At 47.1% G+C, this 16,473-nt stretch overlaps 1 protein-coding gene across 2 annotated transcripts in view; it reads right to left on the bottom strand.

The window, feature by feature from the left end:
• Positions 1-5,541: 5,541 nt before the first annotated feature.
• The window catches only part of GNPAT (glyceronephosphate O-acyltransferase), a 38,163-nt gene continuing 27,231 nt past the window's right edge, over positions 5,542-16,473 (bottom strand). For both annotated transcript variants that reach the window (XM_066236023.1, XM_066236016.1), the window contains 8 exons: positions 15,430-15,653; positions 12,582-12,824; positions 10,569-10,648; positions 9,627-9,767; positions 8,167-8,266; positions 7,991-8,084; positions 6,916-6,977; positions 5,542-5,708 (listed from right to left, as the gene is read on the bottom strand). In XM_066236023.1, the coding sequence (XP_066092120.1) occupies positions 5,665-5,708; positions 6,916-6,977; positions 7,991-8,084; positions 8,167-8,266; positions 9,627-9,767; positions 10,569-10,648; positions 12,582-12,824; positions 15,430-15,653 (988 nt within the window). In that variant the 3' untranslated portion in view covers positions 5,542-5,664. The remainder of the gene's footprint in view (positions 5,709-6,915; positions 6,978-7,990; positions 8,085-8,166; positions 8,267-9,626; positions 9,768-10,568; positions 10,649-12,581; positions 12,825-15,429; positions 15,654-16,473) is intronic.

Below are 16,473 nucleotides of genomic sequence, written 5' to 3'. Positions count from 1 at the left end.
TCACTATTTGCTTGTGTAATGTTTCTGCCCTTTATATGATGCTCCCTGTGTGTTTATGCACTAAGCTTCACCATGCCTAACAAAACAGGTGCTCTTGTTATCCTCACTTAACAGATAGGAAGCTGAGGCCTTGGGTCAACTAGGAGCCTTTTGAGGTCACAGAGCTCCCGAGTGGCAGACTTGGGTCTGGTTTTCTAACCTGGAACGCACACTGCTGCTTCCACGGTTCTGGTCCTTTTCCAGCAGAGGGGCAGAAAGAGCAGAGTTCAGCCGTGTCACCTGGCGGGTAGGGCAAGGTCAGCCGTGTCACCTGGCGGGTAGGGCAAGCTCAGCTGTGTCACCTAGCGGGTAGGGCAAGACCACAACACAGCCCAGCAGCTCAGCTCCAGGACACAGTTCTTATCCCTATAGCCTTTTGGACACCAAGAAGCAGAGGACAGTAGTCAGAATGGTGGCCCTGCTCAGACTAGTTCCCTGGCTGTTCCCACCCAGCCCTTCTCCCCTAGTTCTAGCAGGAGAAAGGCAAAGGACTCAGCGGTCACTTCCCTAGCCTTACTTCCCTCCTTGAGGAAACCGCAGGAGTAGTTGTTTTACCTATATTTTTCTTAGAAGTGTTACGTCTCCTCTACCCTTGGGTCATCACAGCTTTTCCCCAGAGTTGGTTCGTGCAGGGACAGCTACATTTGACATCTATTCCTTGAATTTCCAGCTGCCTAATTTGGGAAATGTAGGCGTACATTCTGTGAGGTCACCCATGCAATGGAGTGAAAGCAGTACTCAGTACATGGGAGTCTCTTGAGGGTTAAATAATACATGTAAAGCACTGAGAACCATGCCTGGCACACATGTGCTTAATATGTTAGCTGTTATTATCACTGTGTTCAGCAGAGGGGCAGGCCATGGTGCCAAGAATACCCACCTACTCAAGGTCTAGAGGAGACCTGGGCGTTGAGTGGTCCAGTACAAACCAGTCCTGTTTCCCACAAAGTAAGCAGACATGAAGCAAGCTGTTGGTGAGCACACACCAATGTGTTTTCATAGGAAGCCCGGGGACAGTCCCCTGATGCTAGGAAATGCAGGGTACAGCACCACTGACTTAAAATGTGATTGAGCATTTATTTTAAACTCTGAAGGAGTCCCAACCTGAAAACATCATGAAGGAAAAGCAAAGAAAGAAAGAAACCAATGTCGCTGAAAACTGTGAAGACATATTTTGCCTTGGCCAGGGGAAATGGATGGACCTGTGCTCCTGCCTCTGTGTGTCATTTTTATTAATAGGAACTCCCTGTCTGTTGCTGCCACTGAGTGCATGCAGCCTGGATGGGTGCTAACTTCCTAGGTCGGTGAAGGCGGCCATGAGTGTTTCTCACCATCCTCTGATTCTGTCCCTCCTTTTGTGCAGGTGATCATTGCACTGTGAGAACCAGCTGTCTTGGTGACCCTGACAGGTGTCTGTCCAGTGTCCTGACATGGATGTCTCCTTTGAACCTCTTTAGATTGAGGTGCTGTGCCTAGACCTTGAAAACCCATCCTGGTGGGACAACCTGGGACCCTGCACTGTCCGGGTGATTGTTAGGCAGTGTTTGCAAACCACTACAGTAAGCATAAAATATAGCTAATTACAACTCTATAGATGTGATCTTAGGGGCAATGCTAAGATCAGGAGAACAAGGCCCTGCTGAACATCAAGGTCAAGTTGGATGCTGAGACCACTGCCTAACGCCCCCTGCTGGAAGAAGGGGAGGACTTCAATCTTGGTGACATCCTGGACAACAGCCACTCCATGCACTCCACCCACAAGACCACCATGCAGGATTGTGGATGGCAAAAGGGTGTCTGAGGTCAACAACACCAAAGTTGTGAGGTGTTAAAAGATAGAAGTGGGGTGCCCCTTGAAGGGGGCAGGAGGCCAATAAAAAAGTTCAGAGACCATTAAAAAAATGAATAAACCATTCTACCTATAAGGGTTTCCCATGAAACTGCCCCAGAGAACCTGCCCCTCACCCCACCAGGCAGCTGCTCCTCCACCCCCAGAAAACTGGAGCAAAACAGCAGCCTCTTAGAAAGGCCTCAGAATGAAACCTAATTTGCTGGCACTTTGATCTTGGACTTCCAGCCTTCAGAACCGAGAAAGCTTGTTACTGTTGTTACTGTTGATTACATCCCCCAGTCTGGTATTTGGTCATGGTGTTTCTCTTCAACTTTATGTCTGTTTCAGCTACATAGGTCTTTCAGGTCCGCCAGAACCAAGTCCAGGAGATTTGAACCTTATTCTCATGCACAGCCCACCTCCTTCATCACCCAACCACACACTCTGAAAGGGCTCCTGCTCATTCTAATTGTCAGCTTACTTGTCACTTTCAGAGGGAGCTAGCTGCCCAAGGTTTTTAATGTCTACCCTTTCTTTCCTTGAACTCTGAAACCTATTTATGATACATAGCTTCTCTTTGATATGTGTACTTTCTCTAATTCAGTTCTATTGATTAAGGCCATTGGGTAGCAAAATTTAATGTAAGCTAACTTATTACTTTCAGCAGGCCTTCAAATAATGTCATTTTGTGCCTGACCAGGCAGTGGTGCAGTGGATAGAGCATCAGACTGGGATGCAGAAGACCCTTGTTCAAAACCCCGAGGTCACCAGCTTGAGCTTGAGTTCAACAGGCTTGAGAGCGCGCTCACCAGATTGAGCATGGGGTCGCTGGCTTGAGCGTGGGATCATAGACATGACACCATGGTCTCTGGCTTGAGCAAGGGGTTACTTGCCTTGGTGGAGCCCCCCGGTCAAGGCACATATGAGAAAGCAATCAATGAACAACTAAGGAGCTGCAATAAAGAATTGATGCTTCTCATCTCTCTCCCTTCCTGTCTGTCCTATCTGTCCCTCTCTCTGTCTGTCACACACACACAAAATAATAATGTAACTTTGTTGCAACATAGTGAAACAAGGAATTGAATCCTGGCCAGGGAACCAAGTGCAGTGTGCATGTTCTCCTCACATCTGCATGGGTTTTCCTGGGGACTCCAATTCCTCCAAGGGCCCAAAGCTGTGCATGTGGGAGTGTGTATGAGTGTGTGTGTGAGTGCTCCTGCAGTGGAAGGACTGTGGGGGTGTATATGAGTTTGTGTGTGTGTGTGTGTGTGCGTGCTCCAGCAGTGGAAGGACTGTGGGGGTGTATATGAGTTTGTGTGTGTGTGTGTGAGTGCTCCAGCAGTGAAAGGACTGCGGGGTGTGTATGTGTGTGTGTGAGTGCTCCTGCAGTGGAAGGACTGTGTGGGTGTGGGTGTGTATGAGTGTGTGTGAGTGCTCCTGCAGTGGAAGGACTGTGGGGGCGTGTATGAGTGTGTGTGTGTGTGTGAGTGCTCCTGCAGTGGAAGGACTGCGGGTGTGTATGAGTGTGTGTGTGTGTGTGTGAGTGCTCCTGCAGTGGAAGGACTGTGGGGGTGGGGGTGTGTATGAGTGTGTGTGTGTGAGTGCTCCTGCAGTGGAAGGACTGTGGGGGCGTGTATGTGTGTGTGTGAGTGCTCCTGCAGTGGAAGGACTGTGGGGGCGTGTATGAGTGTGTGTGTGTGTGTGAGTGCTCCTGCAGTGGAAGGACTGCGGGTGTGTATGAGTGTGTGTGTGTGTGAGTGCTCCAGCAGTGGAAGGACTGTGGGGGTGTATATGAGTTTGTGTGTGTGTGTGTGTGTGTGTGTGTGTGAGTGCTCCTGCAGTGGAAGGACTGTGGGGATGTGTATGAGTGTGTGTGTGTGTGTGTGAGTGCTCCTACAGTGGAAGAACTGTGGGTGTGTGGGTGTGTATGAGTGTGTGTGTGTGAGTGCTCCTGCAGTGGAAGGACTGTGGGGATGTGTATGAGTGTGTGTGTGTGTGTGTGTGTGAGTGCTCCTGCAGTGGAAGGACTGTGGGGATGTGTATGAGTGTGTGTGTGTGTGTGTGTGAGTGCTCCTACAGTGGAAGAACTGTGGGTGTGTGGGTGTGTATGAGTGTGTGTGTGAGTGCTCCTGCAGTGGAAGGACTGTGGGGGTGTGTGTGAGTGTGTGTATGTGTGTGTGAGTGCTCCAGCAGTGGAAGGACTGTGGGGGTGTATATGAGTTTGTGTGTGTGTGTGTGTGTGTGTGAGTGCTCCTGCAGTGGAAGGACTGTGGGGTGTGTATGAGTGTGTGTGTGTGTGTGTGAGTGCTCCTGCAGTGGAAGGACTGTGGGGATGTGTATGTGTGTGTGTGTGAGTGCTCCTGCAGTGGAAGGACTGTGGGGATGTGTATGAGTGTGTGTGTGTGTGTGTGTGAGTGCTCCTACAGTGGAAGAACTGTGGGTATGTGGGTGTGTATGAGTGTGTGTGTGAGTGCTCCTGCAGTGGAAGGACTGTGGGGGTGTGTGTGAGTGTGTGTGTGTGTGTGTGAGTGCTCCTGCAGTGGAAGGACTGTGGGGGTGGGGGTGTGTATGAGTGTGTGTGTGTGTGAGTGCTCCTGCAGTGGAAGGACTGTGGGGGCGTGTATGTGTGTGTGTGAGTGCTCCTGCAGTGGAAGGACTGTGGGGTGTGTATGAGTGTGTGTGTGTGTGTGAGTGCTCCTGCAGTGGAAGGACTGTGGGGTGTGTAAGAGAGTGTGTGTGTGTGTGTGTGTATGAGTGCTCCTGCATTGGAAGGACTGCAGGGGTGTGTATGAGTGTGTGTGTGTGTGTGTGTGTGTGTGTGTGAGTGCTCCTGCAGTGGAAGGACTGCAGGGGTGTGTATGAGTTTGTGTGTGTGTGTGAGTGCTCCTGCATTGGAAGGACTGCAGGGGTGTGTATGTGTGTGTGTGTGTGTGTGTGAGTGCTCCTGCAGGGGTGTGTATGAGTTTGTGTGTGTGTGTGTGAGTGCTCCTGCATTGGAAGGGTGTCCTGTCTGGGGTGGATCCTGCCTTGTGCCATGAGTAGCCTGGAGAGTCTCAGGCCACCTTCCACCCTGAACTAAAATCAGTGGGTTGAAAAGTAATTATCTGTTTGTTCATCTTTCTTAAATATTACTCACATTTATTTCAATTTTTAACACTAGAAGTGGTTTGGATCTTCATTCAAAAGTTGGGTGTTATCTATGCGAATGTAAATATGCTGTAGGAACTTAACTTTTGTTTACGCCAACTAGCCTGTGGTGACACTGGCTTCGTTTTATGTCATTTCACTTGAAGTCCCAGTTTCCAAGAACCTACCGATTAGGTCAGGTGAAGACTTACTGTATCTCTGTCCAACCTGTACTTACTTGTTCATGATGACCTGGATTCAAGAGCCATGAGAAATGTGAGGAATGCCCTTTCCAGGGTTTTTCCAACAGCCACAGCCTTTAGAGTTGATATCGCACTTTAATCCAGAAGTCAGTGTAAAAGTTCAATACATGTGATAAATTGAAAAATGTTAATAACAGGAGCTGGGTTTTGTTTTTCCAACATGTTTCCAAAAGGCTGTTTTATTTGAAAACACACACAGTTGGATACAAATGCCTCTGAGATTGCTGTGGGAGAGAGATTACACTGATGCCTAAGCTGGCTGTCTCCTCCCGGGGCCCACAGCTGCAGTCTTGGGCAGTGCAAGAAGAAAGAGGGGTCTTCTCCTTTCCGTCCTGTTTGCTCTAATAAGAGTCCTTCGATGACAGTAATTACATGACCAACATTGCCATAGCTGTTTGGCAATTATTAAAGTTTTGCAGTTGCTGGTTTTCCTACTGGTGTCTTGCAACCTGAGGAAAAAGAGACAGCTCATGATATGACACTGAGTTGACCCTTTCTCACACAACCACTTAAGCCACTAGCTAAGGAGAAACAACTAACCCTTGTGCAGTTTTACAGGGGGACAAAGCCTGAGTGGGGACACTGACCCCCTTGCAGAAGTAGCATCATCTCACAGATGTGATGGCATGGCCAATTCCCCTGACCAGGGTAGAGCCAGGATCTGAACTCAGTCATGTTTTCTGAACTTCAGTTCTAGTATGTTCTCGTATGTTCACACCTAGACTATAGTGGTTTTCCATCATTAAGAAATCAATTTCATCATTCTCACAGATTGAGGGGTTAGAGTTTTAGTTATTTTCCCTTTTACCAAATTCAAAACTGAATTTCGAGGTCCTTTATCTGAGACTCTGGTTTTGCCTTCCGCACCTACGCCAACAGCTCCTCTGCCCTCTGCTACACCCACTCTCCTAGAACCATGGGCTTGCCCCTGGGCTGCCCATCAACCTAAAGCTTCTTCATGCAGCTTTGACCAAGGTACTGAAGTAGGATCAGGTACAAAAACACAGCTGGTAAGAATACTCAGTGACAGTGCTTTATTCAATATAATCAGTTTTTTCAAATGCTAACACGCTCCCCTTCTAAAATTACCCCGTCATTCCTATGAAAAGTGTTCTTTACCTCCGCTGACCTCTTAGATCTGTTTATATCACACTCTGACTCCACTGCAGGCCACAAACCATGCTTCTGCCTCCTGAGGCTGGACTCAGAAGGGTACACAGGTGTACTACCTGCCACCAGTCCTGATTCAGAGTCTATGTGCTGTGGACACTGATCCCAATCCCTCACCTGGAAAGGAAGGGATCAGAGCGTCCAGAGAGAGAATGAGGACAATGAGAGGCATGTTCTCAGCGTGCACCAATACCAGATGTGAAGGCTCTGGATCTCAGACCTGACTGGTCAGCTTGGGAGGTGACAGTCTTTCTGCTGCACAAGACTGCCTATTTAACACCTGTGCTCTTTGTTCTGGTAACTTTCCTTTTACTTCCCTTCCTTAGTTTCCTTGAAGGAACTGTTACAGAAAACATAATTCTGTTTATATTAAAACCCTTCTGTTGTCCATTTTGGTAAGTAGTGGGTGCCATAGTACTTTCTTGTTTTACTACATGTTGACAATACCATGTGAGAACCAGTCGTATTTTATTGAATTGTACATACCTAGCATTTTCTCTAACTTCGTTGTGGTAGGTTCATTCACAGTAAATACATAGACATTATTTCTAGGAGAAAAAGCAATAAACTTTCTTACTGCATGAACATGAACAGGGGGCTGGGGGGGGGAGACAACCTTCATTGTATATATAGTGAGACTCCTTTGCAACAGTTTTCCTTAAGGTCAAATCTTTCTTTTATTTTATTGAGAGGCATGCACCCTGACTGGGATCCACCCGGCATGCCCACTAAGGGGTGATGCTCTGCCCATCTGGGGCTGCTGATCTGTTGCTTGGCAACTGAGCTATTTCAGCACTTGAAGCCAGGCCATGGAGCCATCCTCAGTGCTCAGAGCCAACTTGCTCAAACCAAATGAGCCATGGCTGCAAGGGAGGGGGGGAGAGAGAGAGATGAGGAGGAAGGGGAAGGATAGGGGACAAGGGAGGGGGGAAGGAACGAGGGGATGAGGAAAGGGAGGGGAGGGATGGAAAAGCTGATGGTCGCTTCTCCTTTATGCCCTAACCAAGGATCAAACCCGGGACTTCACATGCTGGTCAATGCTCTAGCCAATAAGCCAACCGGCCAGGGCCCTTAAAGTCAACCTTAAGTAGTTGAAGGGCCATTGCTCCTTCCTGTCCTACTTTCTGGCTGTTGCTTCATTCCTTTGGCCACTTGAGAGACACATGGGAACAGCTGACCCATCAAGCTTCATCTTTCCTACACTCCTTCACCCTAGGAGAGCAAATAACTATCTATACATACACATCTATGTATACATAAATGTACACACACACACTACCCTACACTCCCTGAAAATCTGCCTTATAATTAATAAATTACAAGATTAGGCCAAAGCCAATGCTGGCCTTGCACACTCTCTCTTTGTTTCATCCTGTATCACTTTTACTCTTAGCCGAGTAAAATCCGCAGGGCAGCTCACACAGACGCAGCTAACTAGGAGGCCGGTCAATGCAGCACAGTGTCGGCTGGCTGCACTGTGCATCTCTGTGCCTCTCTGGACTCTGCTCAGTGTGACAGTGGCCACAGACCGCCAGCACCAGGGGGCCCGCACAGTACTTACTCCTTCCTCTTCTCCACCGCGCCCAGCCTCACCAGAGCTGCTAAGGCGTTTTTCTGAACATCAGAAGATAATACATCATAACACTGTGAGGTTCCTGCAACAGAGGGGAGGAGGGTCAGTGGACGGCTGTTTGTTCGCAACTGAAGGAAATCACCACTCCTAGAGGCATGACTGACCTTGATCGAGAAGCTGACTTGTGAATGCTCTAACTCTAGCCAAGTACTGTTTCTCAGTGAAGGAATCTTCTTCTTTCTTCAAGAGGTATTTGCAAATTATCTGATTTTAAGAGGGAGAATGGAACAGAAAGAGGGAAAAATCAGTCAAATACAATAGAACAGTAGGTAATTTTACTTTGCCCTACTTAAGAGAATGATACATCACATTAAAGCAGACTATACCCCTGCCCTGCAAGGTTTGAGCATGAAAAGTTGCAGAATTTTTAAGAGTTCTATTGAGCTTATATTACTGTTTATAATTAGGGGAAAACATCTGCAATAGTACTGACATTCATTAAAATATAATTTCTCACTTTAATGGGTTGCAAGTTAAGTAAATTACTATCAGCTTAATTTATCTTATGTTGCGTAGGAAGAGAGGGGCCAGGTTTTTGTAACTTTATTTTTTCTCTAAAAGGAACTAACAACAGCTAGACCCTAAAACAGTGTTTTTCAACTGCTGGTCTGCGGACCAGTCCACCAGAAATTTTGTACCGGTCCACAAAAGAGTTAACCACTCTGATGTTGTATAGAGATTACAGACCCATAGGTCTTAGCTGCATTTGTTTATGCTCAGAGTGATTTCTGCTTTAGTGATCCCTAAAATAATTCTCCTATTTTCATAGGTTCCCAAGTGTAAAAAGGTTGAAAACCACTGCTCTAAAATACTTGATTTCTACTGAGAAAGGTAGAGATAGTATTTATCCAATAGCACTAAGGGCAAGCCTCTGTGCCTGGAGGCTGACATGGTTGCCTTACTGACCAGCACTACCCTGCCGGGAAGTCAGCCCAGGGCCCTCACCCGTGCAGAGCTGAGAGCCAAGGAGCCCTCTTCTCACAAACACGGAGGTGTGTCTCACTGACGGTTTCCATCCCAAACAACCTGTCTCCCTCTGCATGCGGGCATAGCTCCTGCTGACCCATACACCATCCCCTGTCTTTACCCATATACCGCCCCCCCCCCGACCATGTTTAATCGCTTCTTAGAGCTCTGACAAATTTTTAGATACTTGCACTTGAACTTTTTCTATCCTTCCCAACTGACTTTAGATATCATTCAAATTTTGCATTTACTCTTTTTGCCTAGTATGTATCAAAGACCTTGCTATACACTCTGAACAAACACTGTAAGACAAGTACAACAAGGCCTGGGTATAACTGGGGTTATAGGAATACTTTGCTCATGGTAACATTTAGCTGTCATCCTTCTGGGTCTGCAAAGGACTGAGCCACCTCCCGTGTGCAGGCAGCAAGGTGGCCCCTGACAGGTGACATCACTACTCCCAGCAACAGTTTGTCTAGTTCAACCATTCACCTGGGGAAGATGCCTGCCCTGCAGGCCAGAGTAAGTACAGGGCAGGAAGATCTTAGTCCGCCTTGATGTGGAAGGGTAATGAAGAACTTGAGAAAGAGGTACATACCTGATAACATTCTACAAAAGGTTTAAAGAGGCCTATTAGAAATTCTAACACAGCATTTCCTTTTTCTGTAACTAGGATGTCCCTTGTTGTCATCTGAATGGTCTCACTTTTACAGAGCAGGTAACAGCCTTCCTCAAAGTCCTGGAAGGGGAGCAGAGAGGACAGAATATGCCCATTCAGGTAGTGTGCAGCTGGCCTCGCTGTGTGTGGCCTGGTGCCCACAGGACAGGAGAAGTCCAGCTATGCCACACCCTTCCCAGAGGGCCTGCTGCCACACAGCAGTCAGGGAGATTTCGTCTTGACACTCAGAGTGTTGAACTTCCAACACAACAAACAGAGAATTTACAAGCTGGAGGAATCCCAGCCTGGGTGATTTCACTGCACAGCCCCACTCCTTAGCTTAAACAGACAGTGCACACAGCAAGTCCCCAAATCCTTAGGCTTATGCTCTGAAGCGGCGGCCCCCCGGCCCTCATTCTCACTGCAGAGGCCATTCTCAGCAAGGTACACAGAATGCCAACCCACCTGCTGTCTGTCATAGCTCTCTCACCACGTACTATGGGAGTCCAAGCCCAGGAGCCTGACCCCTCTAAAGCTGTCTACACCAGGAGGCTAGAGCTCACTAATCTTAAAGCAAAAGACCCCACTCATTCCAACAAGTTAACAGAAAAATGTATACCGGTTGATAAGTTTTTAGCAAAACTTACCATGGCTGCACTAACAGTTCAAAGAATGACCCTTTTCTTACCAAATAATCACTAAGTTACTGATTAAACTTGACCAAGAATCAAACTAGAGTGCTGAATTGTGAGTGTCCCAGTTCCCCTTTAAGTCTGTTGCACTTGACCCAAAAAAGGGGAGAACACGTCTGTGAGGTCATGCCTAGCACTCCTAGAGCCGCGCGCGCACACACACACTTGCTCTTTGGCTGCAAGGATTTACCTTTAATGCATTTCCTGGAAGGAAGATGAACTCATTTGACAAAACATCACGTAGGAAGCAAAAGCAGCCATAGACATCCTCTGGAAATAAATACATTTCAGAAAATTACAACATTGGTTTTTACATTTTCAGGGAGTGACAAGAAGTCCATGATACTCCAAAAATGCTATTTTAAAGGTATATTACTCATCTATCAGAGATAAGAATAAAGGTTCCCAATGAACGCTATAACCAATCCAAGTTTTACCTACAGAGCCAACTCCAGACCAGTAGTTTAACGGTTCAATCTAAATACAGCCAAGTCCCTGATCAGTCAGTCTGCAGTGAGCAAGACACTCCATTCCTTAGAAAGGAGGGAACTCCACTTTCACCACCTCAGGGCCCCAGTAGGGGACAGATGGGTCTCCTCATCCTCCTGTATTTCCATTTCCTCTCTCTAGACCACACCTTTAGCACATGAGCACAAAAGCACACAGTAATAGGAAATACTCTTGTTTTCTTTCTATTTTTTAGTTTTACTTATTTTTTTATTTTTTTTATTTTATTTATTTATTTTTAGAGAGGAGAGAGAGAGGGAGAGAGAGGAGAGAGAGACAGAGAGAGAAGGGGGAGGAGCTGGAAGCATCAACTCCCATATGTGCCTTGACCAGGCAAGCCCAGGGTTTTGAACCGGCGACCTCAGCATTTCCAGGTCGATGCTTTATCCACTGCGCCACCACAGGTCAGGCCTAGTTTTACTTATTTTTTAGAGAGAGAAGACAGAGAGGGAGAGAGAGAGAGAGAGAGAGAGAGAGAGAGAGAGAAGGGGGGAGAAGGAAGCATCAACTCCCATATGTGCCTTGACCAGGCAAGCCCAGGGTTTTGAACCAGCGACCTCAGCGTTCCAGGTCAACGCTTTTACCCACTGCACCACCACAGGTCAGGCCTCTCTTGTTTTCTGACATGGCAGGCTACCTTGCCTATAGACTATAGGAGCTTCCTCATCCTTCTGACATGTGCTGTGAATTTTCTCATTAGAAACACACACATACAGATGGATATTAAATGTTACCTCCAGCTTCAGGGTGTTCATAACACCCTCCAGGGCCATGTATGTGCCCCTTATTGTGGATGAGTTCTGATGTAAGAAACCTCAGGCCCTGGCCAGTTAGCTCAGTTGGTCAGGGTATCATCTCAACACACCAAGGCTGTGGGTTCAATTCCTGGTTAAGGCACATATAAAACTCAACCAATGAATGCATAAATAAGTGAAACAAATTGATGTTCCTCTTTCTCTAAAAATAAAATTAAAAGAAAAAAAAGAAAAAAGAAAGCTTAGAGCTGAAATCAAGATTTAGTTTTCCATGTCTTGAACTAAGTCGCCTGAGCTCTCTGGGCCCATTTCTTCAATTACAGAGTGAGGGCACGGACACCGACCTCTGAGGTTCCTCCCAAGGCTAACGGTTTGGCTGAGCCCAGTGCCTTTCCACTCTGACTTGGAATTATCTATGGAACACTGGAAAAACAAAACCAGAAATGCCAATGTCTGGCCCACACTTCAGACCAACTGAACCAGAACTTTTGGGGGGTGGAGCTCACCCCCCATAATATACTGCACATCTGGGTAGCAGACCTCTGGGCTTGACCACAGGCTCCTGTGTGACCATGAATCACGCCTCTTCTGCAGGACTGTCTACCCACCTCACCTGCCTGTCAGATAGAGGGACCTGTCAGAGTAGAGGAGCATCGGGCCAAGAAACAGAAAACTGCTCTAGTCCCAGAGCCTTCCCCAAGTAATTATGCAACTTTCTAGGCCTAATTTTTCATATTTATAAAGAGAGGTTTAGATCACAGGATTTCTTAGGTCCCTTTCAACGCCCCAATTCTAAGCAGATGGCCATGCATTCAATATTTAGGGGAAAATCCTAACTTCTGAGAATATAGGCCCTTGCTGAGGTGTGGATGGCACACATGAGGCTGAGCATTACAAGAACCCAAGTGTTGCTCCCTACACAGAACTGAACGGCCAGTTACCTTTCCTGAACCTGGGCACCATCTGCAATGCCAGAGCCACTAAAGAGGGGCGGACGAAGGTGTTGAGCAGCTGGTTCCTGTACACTGAGCACGTGAGGAGTGTGACATGTTGGTAGATGAGGCCGTCGACCACGTCCGAGTCCCTGGCGTCCACTTTCATAACCACGCGGTCTTTGACGAGGCTGGCGATGTTGGAGTGCAGAAGAATGCTGGCCTGGATTACTTTGTCAGCAGGTTCGTTATCTATGTGCAAGATAGCTCATTCAGGCAAATGGCGGAAAGTGGGGCAGGTCACGGCTGGGAGTTCTAGGCCCGCTGCTCTGGGGACTGGCTTTCGGGTCTACCGACTAAGCTAATGCATCATAGGTAAAGGGTATTTTAAAAGTTATATTTCAAAAATCAAATTCTCTAAGGACATGTAACATACACACCCCAAATTTGTCAGCCATTCTGAGATGCACATTAATTTCCACTCTGAAGACCAATACTTCCGCAGGAACTAAGGGTACCCAAATTTTTATAAGAGCTTCAAATTACATGACTAGAAAATGACATACATGTGAATTTAACAATACTAATACAAGAAGGCCTGTAGTATATATATTAAAACATGGGACATACACACACACCTTGCTTAGACCAGTTCCAATATGGCAAGACTACCACTTTGCAACTTTGCAGGTGAGATAAGGGCAACCCAAAGCAGTGTCTCCTGGCCTCGGGTCTCCCTGGGCACAGGAGATGTGGAGGGCATTTTTTGGTTTTCCTATGTCACCGATAACTAACCCGGGCCCACAGCAGTTCCTGGTAACTCAGCAGCGAGCCCTACACTGGCCTGAACATAACCAAGGAGTTAGGATCACAGAAGAAGCATAATGAAGAGACGGTGACATTTCACAAACATCCTTGTTAGCCTGAGCCAGAGCTTGCTGACGGAGGCGGGAAGGCTGCCCCAGCTGGGAACCACGTTCTGCCAGCATTCCACGGGGAGGGCAGCGGGGCAGCAGCTTTTTCCTGGACGCCCTCAATCGCTCCAGACTCTCAGCTTGCTCACGGTGGTAACACAGTGCATGACACAAGGTAGAGCATAAGTAGGCTCTACCTTCTGTTGTGAATACGCAAAGCACAGAGCTCATTTTTGTATTATTATTTATTGTATTATTTTCCATAAGAACTGTAAACCTACTTTTGGCCCACTTTGTATTATATATAATAAGATACACTTTATATATATAATACAACATAATGTTACATAATGATATATATAATAAAAAGTTCTAGATATGAGTTCAAGAATATGAAATAATCTAAGTAAAAAGAAAAAAACTGAATATACCTAACATTCTAAATTAGAAGTGATGTTTAATCACTCAACACTGTTGCTGTACTTAGATACCAATGGAGTCTCATTTCATAATAGCTATTTTGGTGGCTGAATAGATATTCTTAGCTATAAATTGACCACATAGTTATTCCATCTTGAAAAACACAAAATGACTTAGAAAGACAGGCATCTTATGTTTTCTAGTGTCCCTGGGCCAGTTAGGAGATTAGCACATTACCTCTCATGATTTTCTATCTTGTATTACAATCAGCATACCCTCTGCCTCCTTTTAGACCATTAAAATTCTGAGAAGAGATGTCTGATTTGTCTTTATTTCCCCACTGGTGACCAACACTGATGGCCGCATTGCAATTCCTCCTGAACACCTCAGCCCCGCCCTGTCCCCACCCGGCCCCGGCCTCTTTTTTTCTCATCAGGCTAGGCAGCCTCCTCGCCTGCCTCCCTGTCCATCCTCCCGCCCCACTGCGCTCCACCTTAAAACTGATACCAGGCTGTTTCCTAAGGCCAGTTCGTCATCCTTTCCCACTTAAAATCCACAACCGCTTCACATAAGCTTGAGTGCAGTGCAGCCTGACGACACACAGACCGGCATGATCTGGCGGCGTCCTCCTCCACCGCATCCCGCACCCAGAACCAGTATGCTAACCATGTCCACCCCGCAGGGTAAGGGGTACCTGGTGCTGTCAGGCCTCCGTGAGTGATGCTCCCCTCCTGCTGTCTCCCTGAAGAGCTCCTATTTTCCATCAAATCTGAATCAGAAGTCACTTTTCTGAAAGCTTGTGCGTGTTCTTCCCCACGTGGGGTTCTCACTCACCCTTCAGTCTGTGGCTCTCTCCTTACTTCACTGGACCGTCTTCACCAGTTCGCACGTTACCCGCCCTGCTCTCTACAAACCAGGAGAACCTCCAGACAGGCAGTGTCTCACTCATCCCTGTACCCTTGGCAGGACCCGCACCAACCAGGTGCCAGCACGGGTTTCCTGAGTGAACAGCAGGTGCGTGACTAGAAACAATTATCTGGTCTTAAAAGGACTGCATTTCCAACTGTAGTCTCTACACTTTTAAATCAAAAAGACTGAAAACAAGCTAATTATTATCATACACACCCCCAACTCCCAGCACAGTATTCCTAACTCCAACGGTGTTTCGATAGTTGTTAATAAATGCAATCCAGTGAGGCAAAAGGGTTGCAAATGCACTGTGGTTTAAAAAGAGCTCTGTGTGGAGCACAGAGACTGCCTATTCATCCTCCACTCTGCTGGGCGCCAAGGAGACTACAGTTTAGTCCTCAGGACAGTCTCATAGGAGAAATGATATATAAATGAGCAATTATTCTCAAATAACCAATGTCTTATGGTGAGAAAGATAGATCAGGTTTTCTTTCTCTCTCTGAGCAATGCTCTGCTCAAAGTCCTAGGTAGGTTTTCCATATCTAGGCCACAATTTTCCAAATTAAGAAATAAAAAAAGCCAGCATTCCCATCATGTATGTTCCACCCACATACCGGGCCACATGAGAAAGCCCCCGAAGGTCTGGGTTAAGCCTTTCAGCCACAAAGTCTTTTCCACCAGCATGTCGAAGCACATGGATGGCTGGTTCTGGAGTAGGACAGCAGCGATGAGCACCCACGGGCTCAGCACCAGGTTCTGGATCTGCAGAAGCTGCATTCTGTAGGCAACCTCAGTGACAAAGGCACGCATGTCCTCTGATGGCTGCTGAGGGATGTATCTGAAAGGCATGGCATAGCACAGGCTACAGCTGTGCTCCCAAGTGAGAAGGAAGAGAGATGGAGAGAATACAGGCCCCTGGGGAAGGTGTCTCAGACTGTCTGCCAATGGAGTTCTTGCAGGTCACCCTGCAGGAAGTTCACCTTGGGTCTACTCTGTCCATGTCTCTAGGTAGGCTCTTGATAGGTGATACAAATACTCAAGGATATAGAGTCCTACTATTACTGGTTCCAGGCAAAAAACTTTTGTTACTTTACAAATAGGTTGGATCACTGTGAAACCGACATAGCCTATTCAGTCTGCCTGACTGCCACACTGTCCTTTGAGAAGTGCCAGCCAAGTGCCCCCTCACCTGGCAGAGAGTCAAGCAGGGATCACCAATCTGAATCAGATGCCACTGGGCACTTACACAGAACTGGCTGGAGCAGGAATACACATCTGCCCTAACTACAAGCCAGGCAATTAGGTGGCTTATTGTGAAAACTGCAGCCAATGAGGGCGCCCTATGCTAGCTAACAACCCAATTTGAGATCTAGAGAGAGAAAGCCCGTGACAACCAAAGCTGACCTCTGTTTCTGATGGCTAACGAAGATGCCAGCGAGGCGCCTGCTGCTGCAGGACTGCTGGTCGTGCAGAAAAATCAGGACTGATGTTGCAGTCACGTGCTGCCTGTCAGGAAGACACACTCAGTCTCCCTGGGTGTATTTCTCTAAGTTAAGAAAACCTAAACGTGTATCATACCTGCACCCTGAAAGATCCTAATTCATTTCTCGAGAAGAGAAACCCACTCCCATTCATTATTATTCTACGGTTCTTTCTGG

Source organism: Saccopteryx bilineata, chromosome 1, assembly GCF_036850765.1.
Source record: "Saccopteryx bilineata isolate mSacBil1 chromosome 1, mSacBil1_pri_phased_curated, whole genome shotgun sequence".
Classification (NCBI taxonomy): Eukaryota; Metazoa; Chordata; class Mammalia; order Chiroptera; family Emballonuridae; genus Saccopteryx; species Saccopteryx bilineata.
This window is presented reverse-complemented; position numbering and strand designations above follow the sequence as displayed.